The sequence below is a fragment of the Oncorhynchus mykiss genome, chromosome 13, assembly GCF_013265735.2.
Source record: "Oncorhynchus mykiss isolate Arlee chromosome 13, USDA_OmykA_1.1, whole genome shotgun sequence".
In the NCBI taxonomy this organism is placed as follows: Eukaryota; Metazoa; Chordata; class Actinopteri; order Salmoniformes; family Salmonidae; genus Oncorhynchus; species Oncorhynchus mykiss.
In genome coordinates this window covers 42,092,890-42,107,860 of record NC_048577.1, presented here as the reverse complement: position 1 = coordinate 42,107,860, position 14,971 = coordinate 42,092,890, and the positions used below count along the sequence as shown (strand labels likewise).

Here is a 14,971-nt window from a genome sequence, read left to right as displayed (position 1 = left end):
GCCTTATTCACTGCACTCAGCTGCTATCCTCTCGCCCTAGTTTACAATTCAGCCAAGCACAATGACCATACAAGCGTAAAGAATAAGCTACTATTAGCCCTAAAGAACAGTCTACCTAGTCATGTAACACTCATAAGTCCCCATTGCATTTGATCTATAACTAACAGCAGGGTTGATAAAAACTAAACCAAGTCACCAGGTAGTCTATTGAATCCCCAAGCTGACAAGGTTTTAATCTGTCGTTCTGTGCACGAGCAAGGCAGTTAACCCACTGTTCCCCGGGCACTGACAACGTGGATGTCAATTATGGCAGCCCCCCGCAACTCTCTGATTCAGAGAGGTTGGATTAAATGCGGGAGTCACATTTCAGTTGAAGGCATTCAGTTGTACAACTGACTAGGTATCCCCCTTTCCCAATCAGAATGGGTTCCATTTGCATCGGTCTTTCAACACTTTTTATACTAATGCTTCTAATGTGATGAGACATTTTATAAAGCATGCACTCTGTTGGTCCCTGGTACCACAGCAGTAGGTCATGGATTTTGCATGGTGTGTTATAAAAATGCATCACAGACAAACAGCAACACACATTTCAGGGGCTATAAAATTCCATAGAAGGTAGAATTATATATATATATATTTATTTTTTTTTTGTTGAATTTGACCCTTTTTTTCTCCCCAATTTCGTGGTATTCAATTGTTTTAGTAGCTACTATCTCGTCTCATTGCTACAACTCCCGTACGGGCTCGGGAGAGACGAAGGTTGAAAGTCATGCGTCCTCGAACCAAGCCGCACTACTTAACACAGCGCGCATCCAAATTTGTGCCAGCCGCACAAATGTGTCAGAGGAAACACCGTGCACCTGGTTAGCGCGCACTGCGCCCGGCCCGCCACAGGAGTAGCTGGTGCGCGATGAGACAAGGATATCCCTACCGGCCAAACCCTCCCTAACCCGGACGACGCTAGGCCAATTGTGCGTCGCCCCACGGACCTCCCGGTCGCGGCCGGTTACGACAGAGCCTGGGCGCGAACCCAGAGTCTCTGGTGGCACAGCTGGCGCTGCAGTACAGCGCCCTTAACCACTGCGCCACCCGGGAGGCCTGTAGAATTATATTTTGCAGAGGCGAGGCCCCCCTAGCATCCTCCCACAGCCTTCCCCTCTCTTACCTCTGCGTGAATGTTGGGGACAGAGCCGCTGGAGCCGTTCTCTGCGATGGCGCTGTTGGAGCTGTTGGGCGAGCTGGGCCCGGAGCCAGGGGCACTGCTGCACATGGAGGACACTGCAATGACAATGGAACAGGCCACTCAGAGACAGAACCAACCCAGCATCCCGGGCAGACAGACACCACCGCCAAAACCCCTGTGTGGTACAGCCTTTCTCCAAGCTTGCATCAAACTGTACAAATGTGAAGATTAATGTCTAGGTTTTATCAGACTGTTTTCTATGAGTATACAGAAAGGTAAAAACAGAATAGACCATCATTGGTGACATATACATGGAATCAGAGAACTAGGAAAAAGGACTTCCCGACATTTCTTTCACTGTTTCAAGAGGCCAACATTCTAAGTCCTAATCCGAACTTTCCCAAAAACCCTGTTCCCCTTTTCCCTGCTCCACTGCCAGCTAACCCCCGCCCCCCCAAACCCATCCCCTTTTGTCCTATTCAAGCCTTATGTATTAATCTACATCCTACCCTATTTTTGTTTGCCTCCAATAAGTCCTTATATTTAGTCCCAGAAAAGCTTCTGCTTTCATTAGCAGATGAAACGGGCGAGTTAAATCAAAAGCCTCTATAAGCATAGCTTCTGTTGTGGTCTCGAGAACAACCAGCATTTATACGATCTCCTATGTTTACATACTAGTTGCCCATGACATGGAAACTGGCTAATAGGGCAAACCCTTAAACCTAGCATATGGTAGCTAGCTCCAGTACTTGGTCTGGAAAGGCACTGTATGGCATGTGTATATAGCCAACCTGGCTAAGTGGGTTATGTAACTAGTTCCTTCTGGGAAATGAGCTTGAGGTGTAGAGTGCCGCGGCCCCGCCGGATGTCTACTTTTACCATCAGGCCAGAGTTGAAATGACCGTTTTATGTTAAGTAGGGTGGTATTTTAGATGGTTTATGGTTCACCCAACCGGATGCTTCTCACTGGGGTTGGTTTACAACTATGAAATGGCACAGGGTGTGGAATTCCAGTTAAAGAGTGTACAATGTATTTGTATGCGAGTATGTAAATGCATGATGGATGAGAGCGTAAATGCATGGTGTGTGTGTGTACGCTCTCACCAGAGATCTCGATGGCTCTCTTTTTGAAGGTGCTTATCACTGTCCCGTCCTTCCTCCTCAGCAGAGGACTGCTCCGCCTCTCAGCTACCTTCTGTTTTAACCGCGAACGCACCTTCAGATTGGGCTCGGAGGCTGTCGGAGAGAGAGGGCGCGAGAGAAAGAGAGGTGAGTTTAAAAGAAAAAGATATACAACAAAAACCATAAATGAGCAACAGCTCATACAGTCTATTCAAAACTACTATGGACGGCTACAAATGTGGCTATTTATACAGCTTATTGACTGGGGACACTAAGACTGAAATAAACATCCATTTGCAACTAACCCCTCCTTCACACAACTGCTTTTTCAGCCCATTGTTGATGCAATGAACGACAGACCAAATTAGACAAATGGAAGTAAATAAAACAGAGATTGGACCCCAGGAAGAATACCTGCTGCTTTGGCAAAAGCTAATGGGGATCAAAATAAACCAATAAGGAGGGATGGGAAAAAATAGGAATTGGGGCAATTAGGCAAAAGCCCCAGGTTTAATTTAATTAGCCTCCAATAGCGGTGCTTTCCACTGGACGTCACACACTCCACCCACCTATGTAGACCAGCCAAGACCTTTAGCCCTGATAACATCATGGGCTTTAGTATGGCTTTCATTTTATTAGAAATCAAAATGTTTGGGGTGAGGACGATCAGAGAGACTGAAGTAAGGAGAATGCACACGCACACACTCAGAGCTATACCTTTCAGTCACAAGTCCCAGTAAGCACAAGCTAACAAGTCTATGGAAACAATACCAAACAACAACACGCAATACAATTACATCTAGATCCACAGCAAGCATATATTTAAGCATGTGTCATGGGTCAGCTTCTCAGACCCAGATTAAGCTTACTGCTGGACTAAAACACGTTCATTGGAAAGTCTCCAACCTCCATTTAGTGAACCACCCCGCTCCATTGGCTTGTCTGTGGGTGGGCTTAATTATTTACGTGAGTGAGTGTGTAGCTATTGCCCACCAGTCTTCACCAACACTGCTGCGATGACTCATTCTGACTCATACCAGCAAAGGAGAAACACTAAAATGTACACACATACCTACTGTCAGACATGGGTAGGTGCCTCAAAGTAATGCAGAGCTGCAACCACACACACTCACCAGTCTTCCGGAGAGGGAAATCATCCCTGACCTCGTAGGACCCCAGTAGCGGGGGCAGTTTGTAGGAGGGCGGCGTTCCCGGAGTGTTACTCTGAGGGGGGGAGTTGGGGTCCAGAGAGGTGTGGTGGGCCCCCCTGATGAAGCCATAACAGGTAAGATAGCAGAATCAGTTGATACTACTTGTGATGTAGACAAGACATTTTCTGACTAGATTAAAACCTCTTTATCCATTTGGCATGACACCCACTGAGGAAGGTAAACAAGACATACCACTCTCTGGAGCTCCAAGTATTTTTTAACAGTTCACTCCGGGTCAATGCATGTGTAGGAGCTCTAAGAGTCCTAGCTAAGGTGTAGCCCTTCCTCCATATTCATTAACCATTAAAGTCCATGGCTCTTGGCCAGTCTGCCCGCTAACGTTAGCCAGCCTCAGAACTCAAATTAGATGTCGATGGTTAGGCTCACCAGCATTTCTGGGGGAAGGAATGGTTTAGTCCGCCAGGTGTACCAGGCTCTTTTTTGCTCAGGAGGAACTCCTGGAGCTTCAGCTTCACCTCCGTACTGGCAATGGCACCTTCCGGAACAAACCATCAACACAAAGCTATTATAACTCTAACAAAGACCAACAGCTATGGAGTATGAGGATCTAAACTAGAGCAATAACAGTAGCACTGTATAACTCTATTAAGTAAAAGTGTCTGATAAGACATAGCTACCGTAGCTACCGTGTTTACTTTCTGAAAGCTTCTCTTCATACATACACCAGATATCTACTGCTCAGTGTGTGAGTGTGTGTCCTCTATGTATACTACTCACTCTCTTTGCCCTTCTCCTTGTTGCGTAGCATGAGGAGCTGCTGCTCCAGCCTCTGTTTCTCCAGCTCTTCATGCCTCTGCTGCTCCAGCTTCCTCTTCTGCTCCAGCTCCTGCTGCCGCTTGGCCGCCAGGATCTCCTGCTGCTGCTGCAGGGACGCCAGGGGGAAGGAAAGCCAGAGAGAGGGGATGTCAAATGAAGCTCAAACTGACTGCCAGAAACTAACTGATCGGTCCAGTGGCGTGTGGCTAAAGACGTTTCTCACCCCACCCCTTGCCCCCCCACCCACCAGCCTTCCTAAAGCGTATCCCCATTACCTTCAGGTGCTCCTGCAGCTGAACCTCATGCTGGCGTGTCAGAACCTCATGCTGCTTCTGGAACTCAGCAAAGAGGAGCTGTTTCTGAAGCTCCTGTTGCTGCTTGAGGAGGAGCAGTTCATGCTGCAGTTGCTGCTCCCTCATGGCTGGGTCCACCCCTCCACCTCCTCCGCCCAGGGGTCCCAGCCTGGGATCTGTCCTCAGGTCCACGGGACCGCCGCCACCACCAACACCCTGCTCACTGCCGCCCACAGGGCTCTGCATCCCCGAGGGGAGAGTTGTCTTCACCTCCACAGCTAGATGGAGGAAGGGGTGGAGAGCGGAGAGAGTGGGAAGGAGACAGAAGGAAATTAGAGTAAAGGAGGGAAAGAACACAGGGAGACGCAAGGTAAAGGAGGGGAGCAGACAAAGAACAAAAACATTGTTTGTTAAATGGTGATCAAATAAACATGAAGTACAGCAGTTCAAAATAGTTTTTTTCCCCCGAATCAGAAACAAAAAATATTCTGATACTGCGGAAATGTTGAGGTTGAAGTTCAAGGACTGAAGTAATTCCCTTTGATATAAATTACATTTAACTTAGTTTGACTACCATAATACATATGTCTTATAGCCATGAGGCTTGGCACAGATCTACTGTATCTCACCGAGTGAAGTCAACAAGGGCACACCGAGTAGGTTGTAGAGACATTCATTGCAGTGACAACCAGTTTCTATAAGGACAAACATGTCCCATCTAATAGAGTGACCCTGGAAACCGACCGGGTCCATCTTTCAGTGTATTACTGCTTTCAGAAATCAGACCAGGAGTTCAATAATGTTTGGCATGCTAGCTCTCTCTGGAGGTGTTGCATAACTCCACCATGATGACGGCGTTCAGTAGAGTTGGACACACTACTGTCGTACAGTACACACATCAGGAGGAATAACGTTTGGGGCCTGTTCTCTCTGCTGGCAAAAGTATGAAGGGTGCAAGTTGTATTTAGAACACTTAGGAGAGTGTTTAAGTGTACTATTTTAAAAGTATGATTCCACAGAAGTGTGCGAGTGCTTATGTGGTTCCTGAATAATTAAATCACAGTATGTACATTTATACAGTACATACTTCAAATGACTGAAGGAGCGTTCTTGGAGTGTTTCCGTGCGACTTAGTGTTACGCAAAGAGTCATCACTTCATCAGCTGATGAAGAGTAACACCATTCATGGTTTACTAGTTATTCATTTTGTATGGCACATGTTATCGCCATGAATTACAAGGAATCCATCCGTATCACGCTAGGTAACTCTATACTAGTGTGTCGATGTATGCATTTTGCTCAATAGGAGACAGTATTGAACAGTAGGGATGGGAGCGGACCTTGCTAAAAATAGCCAGGGCGACTATCGATACATAGAGGGCACATCATTACATAACCTGGGAGGACCACAGTAGGCAGGGCCGGGACGAGGGTAGAAGCCAGGGCAGAGCCAAGACCGGGACGAGGGCAAAGCCAAGACCGGGACAGAGCCAAGACCGGGACAGAGCCAAGACCGGGACGAGGGCAGAGCCAAGACCAGGGCAGAGCCAAAACCAGGACGAGGGCAGAGCCAAGACCAGGACGAGGGCAGAGCCAAGAACAGGACGAGGGCAGAGCCAGGGCACTCTACGACACTCCAGGAGCTTTGTCTCTGATACATTAAGCACAGAGTTGGCAACAACGCACAGCATCCCAAAGCCGCAAAGCCACTGGCAAGTGCTGCTGCCAAACAGACAAGCACAGCCACCTGGCAAGGGCAACGCTACTGTTTTAGACCTTTCCTTAAGTCGACAGAGAAATCAGGGATTGGGCTATTGGGCTATTGTGTGCCCCAAGGTGGCTTCCAATGCACCCAACCGTTTCCATTATCCATTTGTTTCACCTTTCATTAACCCTCAATGGCCACAAGGCTTGACATTGGTGCAGGGTCGGAACTGAGTAGGACAAGACACTAAGGTTTAACATTTCAAACAAATGCAGAAAAAAAACAATGGAAGAGATTAGTGGGCAGGCAGAAAAGCACTCAGTCTACAACAATGGTCAAGGGTAAAGAGGTTGACTGCCGACCGTGCATTGGTGGATGTAGAGTATTGGATCCCAGCTGTAGGCTAGGACCTAATGAGAAGGCACCGATTCTGTGTCACAGATGGTTAAGTCACTCAGTGACCAGATAATGAGAGAGAAGAGATAGGCTAACTCCTGTGGAAAAAATACATGGAAGACTGAGGGAGCAGCTAGCACTAGCTGAAAAGCACTGCTTTGTGAGTTTGATTCTGAATGCAACGGCATCTATGAGTGGACCTCAAAGCCTGGAGAACTAAACCAGTTATTTTTCATCGAAGTTGCATGCAGTTAAAGACAATTATAAATAAAATAAAAAGTAATCTAGGGTCAGATAAGGCTGGGAATTGCTCGATTCTGTGATTTTATTGTGATTTGAAGTTCCAAACATATTGCTCACTCATGGTTTAAATTAATCTTAGATTAGACCTAATCTAAAGTTTGTAACTAGGTTTATATAATTAAGCAGATGTTTTGCACCATTTACTTTTTAAAGACTAGATTAGTAAAACACTAAAGTACAGGTGTATTTATAAATTCAATCTGGAGTGCCAGAGTGTGCTCTGGGCAATCGTAAATTCAGAGCGTTTCGCTCTGGCTGAGGAGTAGGGTTGATCCGAGCGTTCTGGCACTCAAGCACGCAAGCTAACTGGCTAATGTTGGCTAGCTTGCTAGCTACTTCCAGACACAAATGAGAACACCTCACTGACCATTTTACTCACCCTAGCAGAGCTGGTTAGGCTGTTTTCATGTTATCCAGAGCGTTGGTGACTCTGTGCTGCTGGCAACAATTTAATTATGCTTTTTACCCATGTTTACTGACACTGGCTATATTCAACGAGTGTTGAGTCTGTCAATTCATCAGTTATTCTGCGCTCTGGCACACTCAGACGAGAGTGCTCTGCTACTGCAAGGCAGCTCTCTAGGCCCTCTACTCTTTGATATTTTTATCAATGAGCTGCCACTGGCATTAAACAAAACATGTGTGTCCATGTATACTGATTATGATTCAACCATATACGCAACCACAGCTAATGAAGTCACTGAAACCCTTAACAAAGAGTTGCAGTCTGTTTTGGAATGGGTAGCCAGTAATAAACTGGTCCTGAACATCTCAAAACCTAAGAGCATTGTATTTGGTACAAATAATTCCTTATGTGCTAGACCTCAGCTAAATCTGGTAATGAATGGTGTGGCTGTTGAACAAGTTGAGAATACTAAATTACTTGGCGTTACCTTAGATTGTAAACTGTCATAGTCAAAATATATAGATTTAATGGTTGTAAAGATGGGGAGAGATCTTGCTGTAATAAAGAGATGGTCTGCTTTGACGCCACACTCCAAAAAGAAAGTCCTGCAAGCTCTAGTTTAGTCTAATCTTGATTATTGTCCAGTCGTGTGGTCCAGTGCTGCAAGGAAAGATCTAGTTAAGCTGCAGCTGGCCCAGAACAGAGTGGCACGTTTTGCTCCTAATGGTAATCAGAGGTCTGATATAAATACTATGCATGCCAGTCTCTCTTGGCTAAGAGTTGAGGAGAGACTGACTGCATTACTTTTCATAACAAAACAATGTGTTTAAAATCCCAAATTGTTTGCATAATCAATTTTACATACAGCTCTGACACACACACACACACACACTTATCCCACCAGACATGCCACTAGGGGTCTTTTCATAGTCCCAAAATCCAGAACAATTATATAGAGCCCTTATTGCATGGAACTTCCATCTCATGTTGCTAAAATAAAAAACCTGTTTTTTTTTTTTTAACTGATAAAGCAATGCCTCTCCCCTATTTGACCTAGATAGTGTGTGTCGGCATTGATATGTAGGCTACGTGTGCCTTTTTAAAAATGTATGTAGTTCTGTCCTTGTCTAATGATGTCATTCTGTATTGTTTCATGTTTTGTGTGGACCCCAGGAAGAGTAGCTGCTGCTTTTGCAACAGCTAATAGGGATCCTAATAAAATACCAGATCGCCAGAGTGAATTTACAAATGTATCCTATGACTAGTGAAACATGTCATAATGGATTTACCATAGAAATAGAACATATTTCTACAGAAACAAACTAGCACGGGTCATTGTTAGTTTGTTAGCTAGCAAGCAAAGTGAGTTTTCACTTCGGGCTAATGATTAAATACATTTTTTACATTTGACACTTCAGTCATTTAGCTGACGTTCTTATCCAGAGCGACTTAGAAGCAATGTGTTTTAAGGTCCTTGCTCAAGGGTGCAGACAGATTTTTCATCTAGTCGACTCGGGTTACTGGCCCAATGTTCATAACCACTAGGCTACCTGCCACAGTCAAAGAGTGAGCCTGCTAGTTGAGTTGTTTATCAACTGAAAATAAAGATCATACAATGACATTTGATTAACTTAAAACCTCCTCCTTTGGTAGTTATGATTTAATCCCTAAACTAAGTTTAACAGTTATTTTAAATTTATGGCACAACAATATTATATTAGATCTCATTTTAAAGTCCAAATTAAACTTAGTTTAGAAGGATTAAAATGTAACTATGATTAGTTTAAAACTAGGTTGAAAAACTTGGTGCAACAAGATAAGAGTTAATCCATGTTGGTGCAGCCCACCCTATATGTCGGCTGCAGATAGAAGAGAGCACAAAAAAAAAACAAAACATTTTGATCAGGCAGTGCTGAAAACATGTTAGATCAATATTTTTAAAAAGGTGGAAAACAAGCTATAGGATGAAAAATACCTGAGTTTTGGCGCAGGTACAAATATCGATATATTGTCCAAAAATAATTTTGCAATATGTAACTAACACTCTTCCCCCCCCACCCCCCCCCCCCCCCCCCCCCCCCACCACCACTTTCCTCTTGCTCTCCCTCCCAGGTGAATGCTGAGTAGGGTAACTATGCCAGACTGGATGATAAATGAGTAGGTACAACTGTGCTTCAGAGGTAGCCCTTTATCAAAATGCAAAAAAAAAATGATTTCGGGTGTGAAACAATTACTTAAATCAGTGTTTTTGTCCTGCAAGTTATTAAGAGTCCAAAGTCAACAACTACCCATAAAGATTGCAAAAATGCTAATACAGGGAAAATAAAATGGATATCGACGACGGTAAAGTGGAATAACAGTTGTTAACCACAATAGCAGCTTGCCTCAAGTACTTTAGGCCAGAGGCTTAGGGTTTGGAGGACTTTGGGATTAGGCCTCTGAGGTAGACCAGAGAATAGCATACTTACAATTTAATATTTGGAAGGTGTTCCTAATGTTTTGTATACTCGGTGTACATTCACATTGTATGTCACAGCATTAAGAAGGATTTTCACCTTAGAGCTTGCTGATTGGAGCATGCAGAGTTAACCAACAGGGTAATGATCCAATAGCTCTGTTGGTGGTCTGGCGGAAGCTTTCGGCTTATTCCAAATAAGATTACTATCCTTTATCAGTCGGCTTCTAAATTTAACCTTCCAGACAATTGTGTGTGTGTGTGTGTGTGTGTGTGTGTGTGTGTGTCAGCCATTTGACATCATTGCATCCCTTTCTTAAGTCGCCAGGAAAACTTTGGTTGTTGGGTGCCAGCCAACCAAATGAGCTTAACATCGATCACCCAAAACACCTCAGTCAGAGCGAAAATAGGGGAGAAAGCATTGAATGAATGAGCCAAAGGGAGAGTACCTATTGCGATGTACCAGGTATGCCAAATGATCGTCGAGGCCTTCCATTCGAGAAACAAATGTACAAATCTGAAATCTGTACATCAATAATGACTTGTAAAAGCCATCAATGGTGCTCAATTACACCAACTTTGGTGTGACATGATTGGTTGTTGTCAGAGTGGTGCAATGTGCAAAGTAGTATTGGGCTCCTTTGCAGTGTTTAAATCCTCAATGAATTTGTAGGCACACAAAATACTTCAATGACACTGTCTGACTGTGCATTCAAAAGGAATAATTTGGTGTTGCCTGCTCCACTCTGTTTCGAGACAGTGAGCAGAGGGAGTCTGAGGAAAGATACTTTTTGATGATCGGCCCAAATGATCAAACGAGGGAACAGCCGCCAGGAGAACTCACAGGGGAGTTGCATCTGAGGCGGAAGGAACTACCGTCAGTCCCATATAGCAAATCAGCTGTGCCAAACAGGTGTGGCTTTAACTCTGCAGCAAAACAATACAGCAACACTTTCTATGAGGTGCTGCATGGTTAACTATAGATGAATAATACATTTCTTCCTAGCCCAATTGATTATCGAGGCGATAACATGCTTGAGGCGTTAATTTTTAATCCAAGAACTCCACCACCTTGTCCTAGACAGACAGTTGCTAAACTTCTGGTTCAACTTTGGTTCAGAAGTCTACTTCAAAAGAAACAAACCAGACGAAACAAAAAAGCAAAAAAAAAAGGGAGGGAAGAAAAAGATAAGAGGAATCAGACTATTTTTGGTCAGAAATGGGATGTTAAAAGTCACAGTTTGAACAGCCAAGAAAAAGAAAAGTAATATGGATCTTTCTTTTTAAATGAGGCAAAAAGTTGCTTGTAAAATCCTTGGCCTTTATTTAACTAGGTAAGTCAGTTAAAAACACAAATTCTTATTTTCAATGACGGCCAAGGAACAGTGGGTTAAACTGCCTTGTTCAGGGGCAGGACAACATTAGGGATTCGGATTAGGGATTCGACCTTGCAACCTTTCGGTTACAAGCCTGATGCTCTAACCACTAGGCTACCAACTATCCTGCAACAGTATCCACCAGGAATTGTTTAAGTTATGCTTGTGCTCACCTTATTCAAAAAAAATAATTGAAACCACAATTTTCCTCTAAGAATTCTAATGATATAACCAGAGAAGTATTGTAATTTCTAAGTTTGCTGTAACTAAGCTCTATTCTTTACCACGCGAGTCCTTAAAACAATAATTAAAGAAAGCAAGGAGAATGCTCTTGAAGAAACAGCTACCTCAGAATTTAAAGTTTACAAAAAAAAAAACATATTACAGTGTGTTCGCAACCTGACAAGGTGAAAATAGAGGCAAGGGGTGAGGGGGTACCTCCTCGTTAAAAATAAACAAAGATATTGCATTGTGTGGTGTTTCAAGGCAGAAACAGAGGAAGAGGTGGGAGGGAGATTTCTGGATAAGGAAGCCAACTAGGCCTAATCAATGAAAGGGTAGATACCCTGGGGGAGGGCCAGGAAGCAGAACACTCAAATTTACTCAGATTATATTTTACTCCATGGATTACTGTAATCGCCTGTAAATGAGTCTAAAAATAGCACTCCCCCTGCCTCTCCCCCCATGATGATGGCTGTCTGCATAAAGGGTGTGTGTGTGTGTGTAAGTACACACACGTTAAAGGGAGATGGAGAGTGTATGCAGGATTTTAGGGTTAGCTCAATGTTAACTTGGCTAAAGCCGTGTATCTAGTCTGTGATAAAATCAAAACATACTGTATTCACTCAGTGCCCCTGCCTTTGCCAACAGGCAACACGAGTAGACCTAATATTGAAACTGCTCAACACTCTTATGACTGATGAGAGGCCTTACAGTGCAGTGCAATTGACTGAATAAAAGGGTCTATTTAAATGCTTTATTGTGTGTGCCATCATTGGGGAGAGGAAGACCAGTAGATGGAGACCAGCTAGTTTGCCACAGCCTTTATGTACGACAACCAAAGTTCCCCCAATTAAGACAGAAAGATCCATCTCCCAAGGGAGTATTCTAGCTTACACACTCCACTGCCAGCTTTGTGTCGCCTAATTATGCCAACCACTCCCTCTCTTCCAGAGCTGGGCGTCATTTTAAACCTCCACTCAAAGCCGTTAGTTATACGAGACGCTGTCACACAAAGGCATGGATTATGCCTCCTCTGCCCCTTCTTCCTCCAATAACATGGAGGATGTGAGTCTTCTAGAGAGAGGGCCAGAGGAAATAATTATTTCTAATCAAATTATCACATTAATTAGGCCCTAGCCAGACAAGGACGGAGGAGAGGAGAGCTACAAGCCAGGTGAGCATAGCAGGAGTACAATAAGGGTACAAAAAAAGTTTGACATCCAGGGTACCCCCATCCCCTGTTCTGATTGTCGGACTGGTCGTTGATTGGATAGATGAAAGAAAAGTATCAATGAGATCAATTTTGTTGCCGCCATGAATTAAGCAAGCCATTAAATTCAGCCAATAGACGAGCACACTGCTGCTAACTGGATGCACAAGCATTTTAGACTCCAGGGGATCTAATGGGAACCCCTGCTGTGTTTGACATTGGCAATTTTATTTTTATTTAACTAGGCAAGTCAGTTAAGACCAAATTCTTATTTACAATAATGACCTACCCCGGCCAAACCCTAACAACGCTGGGCCAATTGTGCACCACCCATCACGGCCGATTGTGATAGTCTGGAATCGAACCAGGGTCTGTAGTGACGCTTCTAGCACTGGGAAGCAGTGCCTTAGACCGCTGTGCCCCTTGGGAGCCCCAATAAACATGTCAGTAAGTAAGAAGTGTCTTTTGGTCTTCTTGTAAAAGGCTTCAATTAGTTTCAAGTTGCGGCTTGTCATGCAATATGTACGTTTTCAATTGAAACTGTACATTTACTTCTCCGAGGAACCCCTTTGTTTACTCTCAAAATGGCTGCACCATAGTATAGCCTAGATCTGCTTCTATCTATAGCTGGAGCCAACGGCACTCTCCCTACACCTGCAATCCTTTCCTTCTGCTCCTCCATTTTCAGAGCGCCCCCGACACTCATCTCTCGCTCTTCCCTTTCTCTCTCGCTCCCAGCAGAGATTAGACACAAGCAGCGACAGAACAAAGTCTGCCTGCGAAAAATGTCTGTTATAAATAACCCTGGATTAATAATGCACGGGGGGGGGGGAGAAGGGGTAGCACACTGCGCTTTTAAAAGCGCACGCTTCTATTTTGGGTTTTTCCAAATTTTTGATTGCTGCTCGCTCAGTAGCTTCCAGCTCATCCCTGCTATCTCCGTCTTGGATGCGGATGCTGCAGAGGCAGCTACAAAAGGGAATATGGCATTCCCTTGCAGAGTACAGGCTTTGATCTAGCTATATCTGTTTATGTGGAAAACACAAAGAGCAACTGCCCCTAAAAATCAACTAATCCCTTTGAAAACAGAGTCAGAAACATTTATAGTGTGAAAATTGACTACAACGTGTAAATAGGATAATTTGACATAAAAGGCAGTCATCTAAAACGGAGTATGGATCCTCAGTGCGTCACAACGAGTAAATTAAGGTTGGGTTTGGATTACAATTGTCAACAGATCATGCCCACTTTTGCCAAGCTCCACGTGCAAAACGCCCGCCCTCTTCCCTTCATTGAACGTGGCTCCAATATTTAATCACCCCAAACACGTTCCAATGATCACGTGCCCTATACGACTAGATCAAGCCTCCACAGCCAAAGATCTATGGTTTGCATGCCCTGCCGAAGGAACCTAGCTAGTATGTGGAATAGACCTAGCTAGTGTGTGGAGGGCTTCAGTCCCCAAGTCTGCACCAGTAACGCTAGGTTGATGTGCAACGACCGGTGGTCGTGAGTATAACCAGAGATACTGGATAGTGGTTTTAGAAAGTATTCATACCCCTCGACATATTCCCCAAAAATAAATTGTTACAGCCTGAATTCAAAATGGGTGAGGAAAAAAGTATTCCATCTACACACAATACCCCATAATGACAAAGGGAAAACATGTTTTTAGAAATGTTTGCAAATTTAAATAACTATTCACACCCCTAAGTCAATTCACGTTAGAATCCCCTTTAGCAGCGATTACAGCTGTGAGTCTTTCTGGGTAAGTCTGTCCATTACTATTCTTTAAGCGCTGTCAAATTAGTTGTTGATCAATGCGAAACAACCATTTCAAGTCTTGCCATAGATTGTCAAGCAGATTTAATCAGCTATTTGTAACGTTGGAAGACATTTTCTGACCGATGCATGCTACATTTGGTTTGATTTCAGGTCCGCAAACCGATCCAGTCGTATCTTAAAACATTTGAATTGGGACCAATCGTTACATCCCAACAGATATTAGAACAGTTTGTTGGTTTCCAAGGTGTGTGGACTGGGGATTATATGGTGACTAAACATAAACATCAGAAACTTAGTCCCCTGTCTAATCACAGAATGGATTTAACAGGCCAGCCAGGACCAGAGTAATAAGCTTGTGAGGGATCTTGCCTTTGTGGACTCATTAAGCTAGTACTGCAATGACCAGCTGCCCAAGATACTAAACATCACCCCTTCAACTATGATTAGCCCGTCCCTTAATCTTCCCATGCTTCCAAGGTAAAGGAGGTCCAGATGGTACACTACATTGAGAATCATGGGTGAAC

General features: G+C 44.0%; 1 protein-coding gene across 10 annotated transcripts in view; it reads right to left on the bottom strand.

Annotated features, from left to right (window-relative positions):
* The window catches only part of hdac5 (histone deacetylase 5), an 85,689-nt gene that overhangs the window by 25,218 nt on the left and 45,500 nt on the right, over positions 1-14,971 (bottom strand). For 8 of the 10 annotated variants that reach the window (XM_021557972.2, XM_021557971.2, XM_021557967.2 and 5 more), the window contains 6 exons: positions 4,572-4,867; positions 4,258-4,414; positions 3,907-4,015; positions 3,442-3,575; positions 2,291-2,422; positions 1,169-1,281 (listed from right to left, as the gene is read on the bottom strand). In XM_021557972.2, the coding sequence (XP_021413647.1) occupies positions 1,169-1,281; positions 2,291-2,422; positions 3,442-3,575; positions 3,907-4,015; positions 4,258-4,414; positions 4,572-4,835 (909 nt within the window). In that variant the 5' untranslated portion in view covers positions 4,836-4,867. The remainder of the gene's footprint in view (positions 1-1,168; positions 1,282-2,290; positions 2,423-3,441; positions 3,576-3,906; positions 4,016-4,257; positions 4,415-4,571; positions 4,868-14,971) is intronic. The other 2 variants (XM_021557969.2, XM_021557968.2) reach the window with 1 other exon arrangement.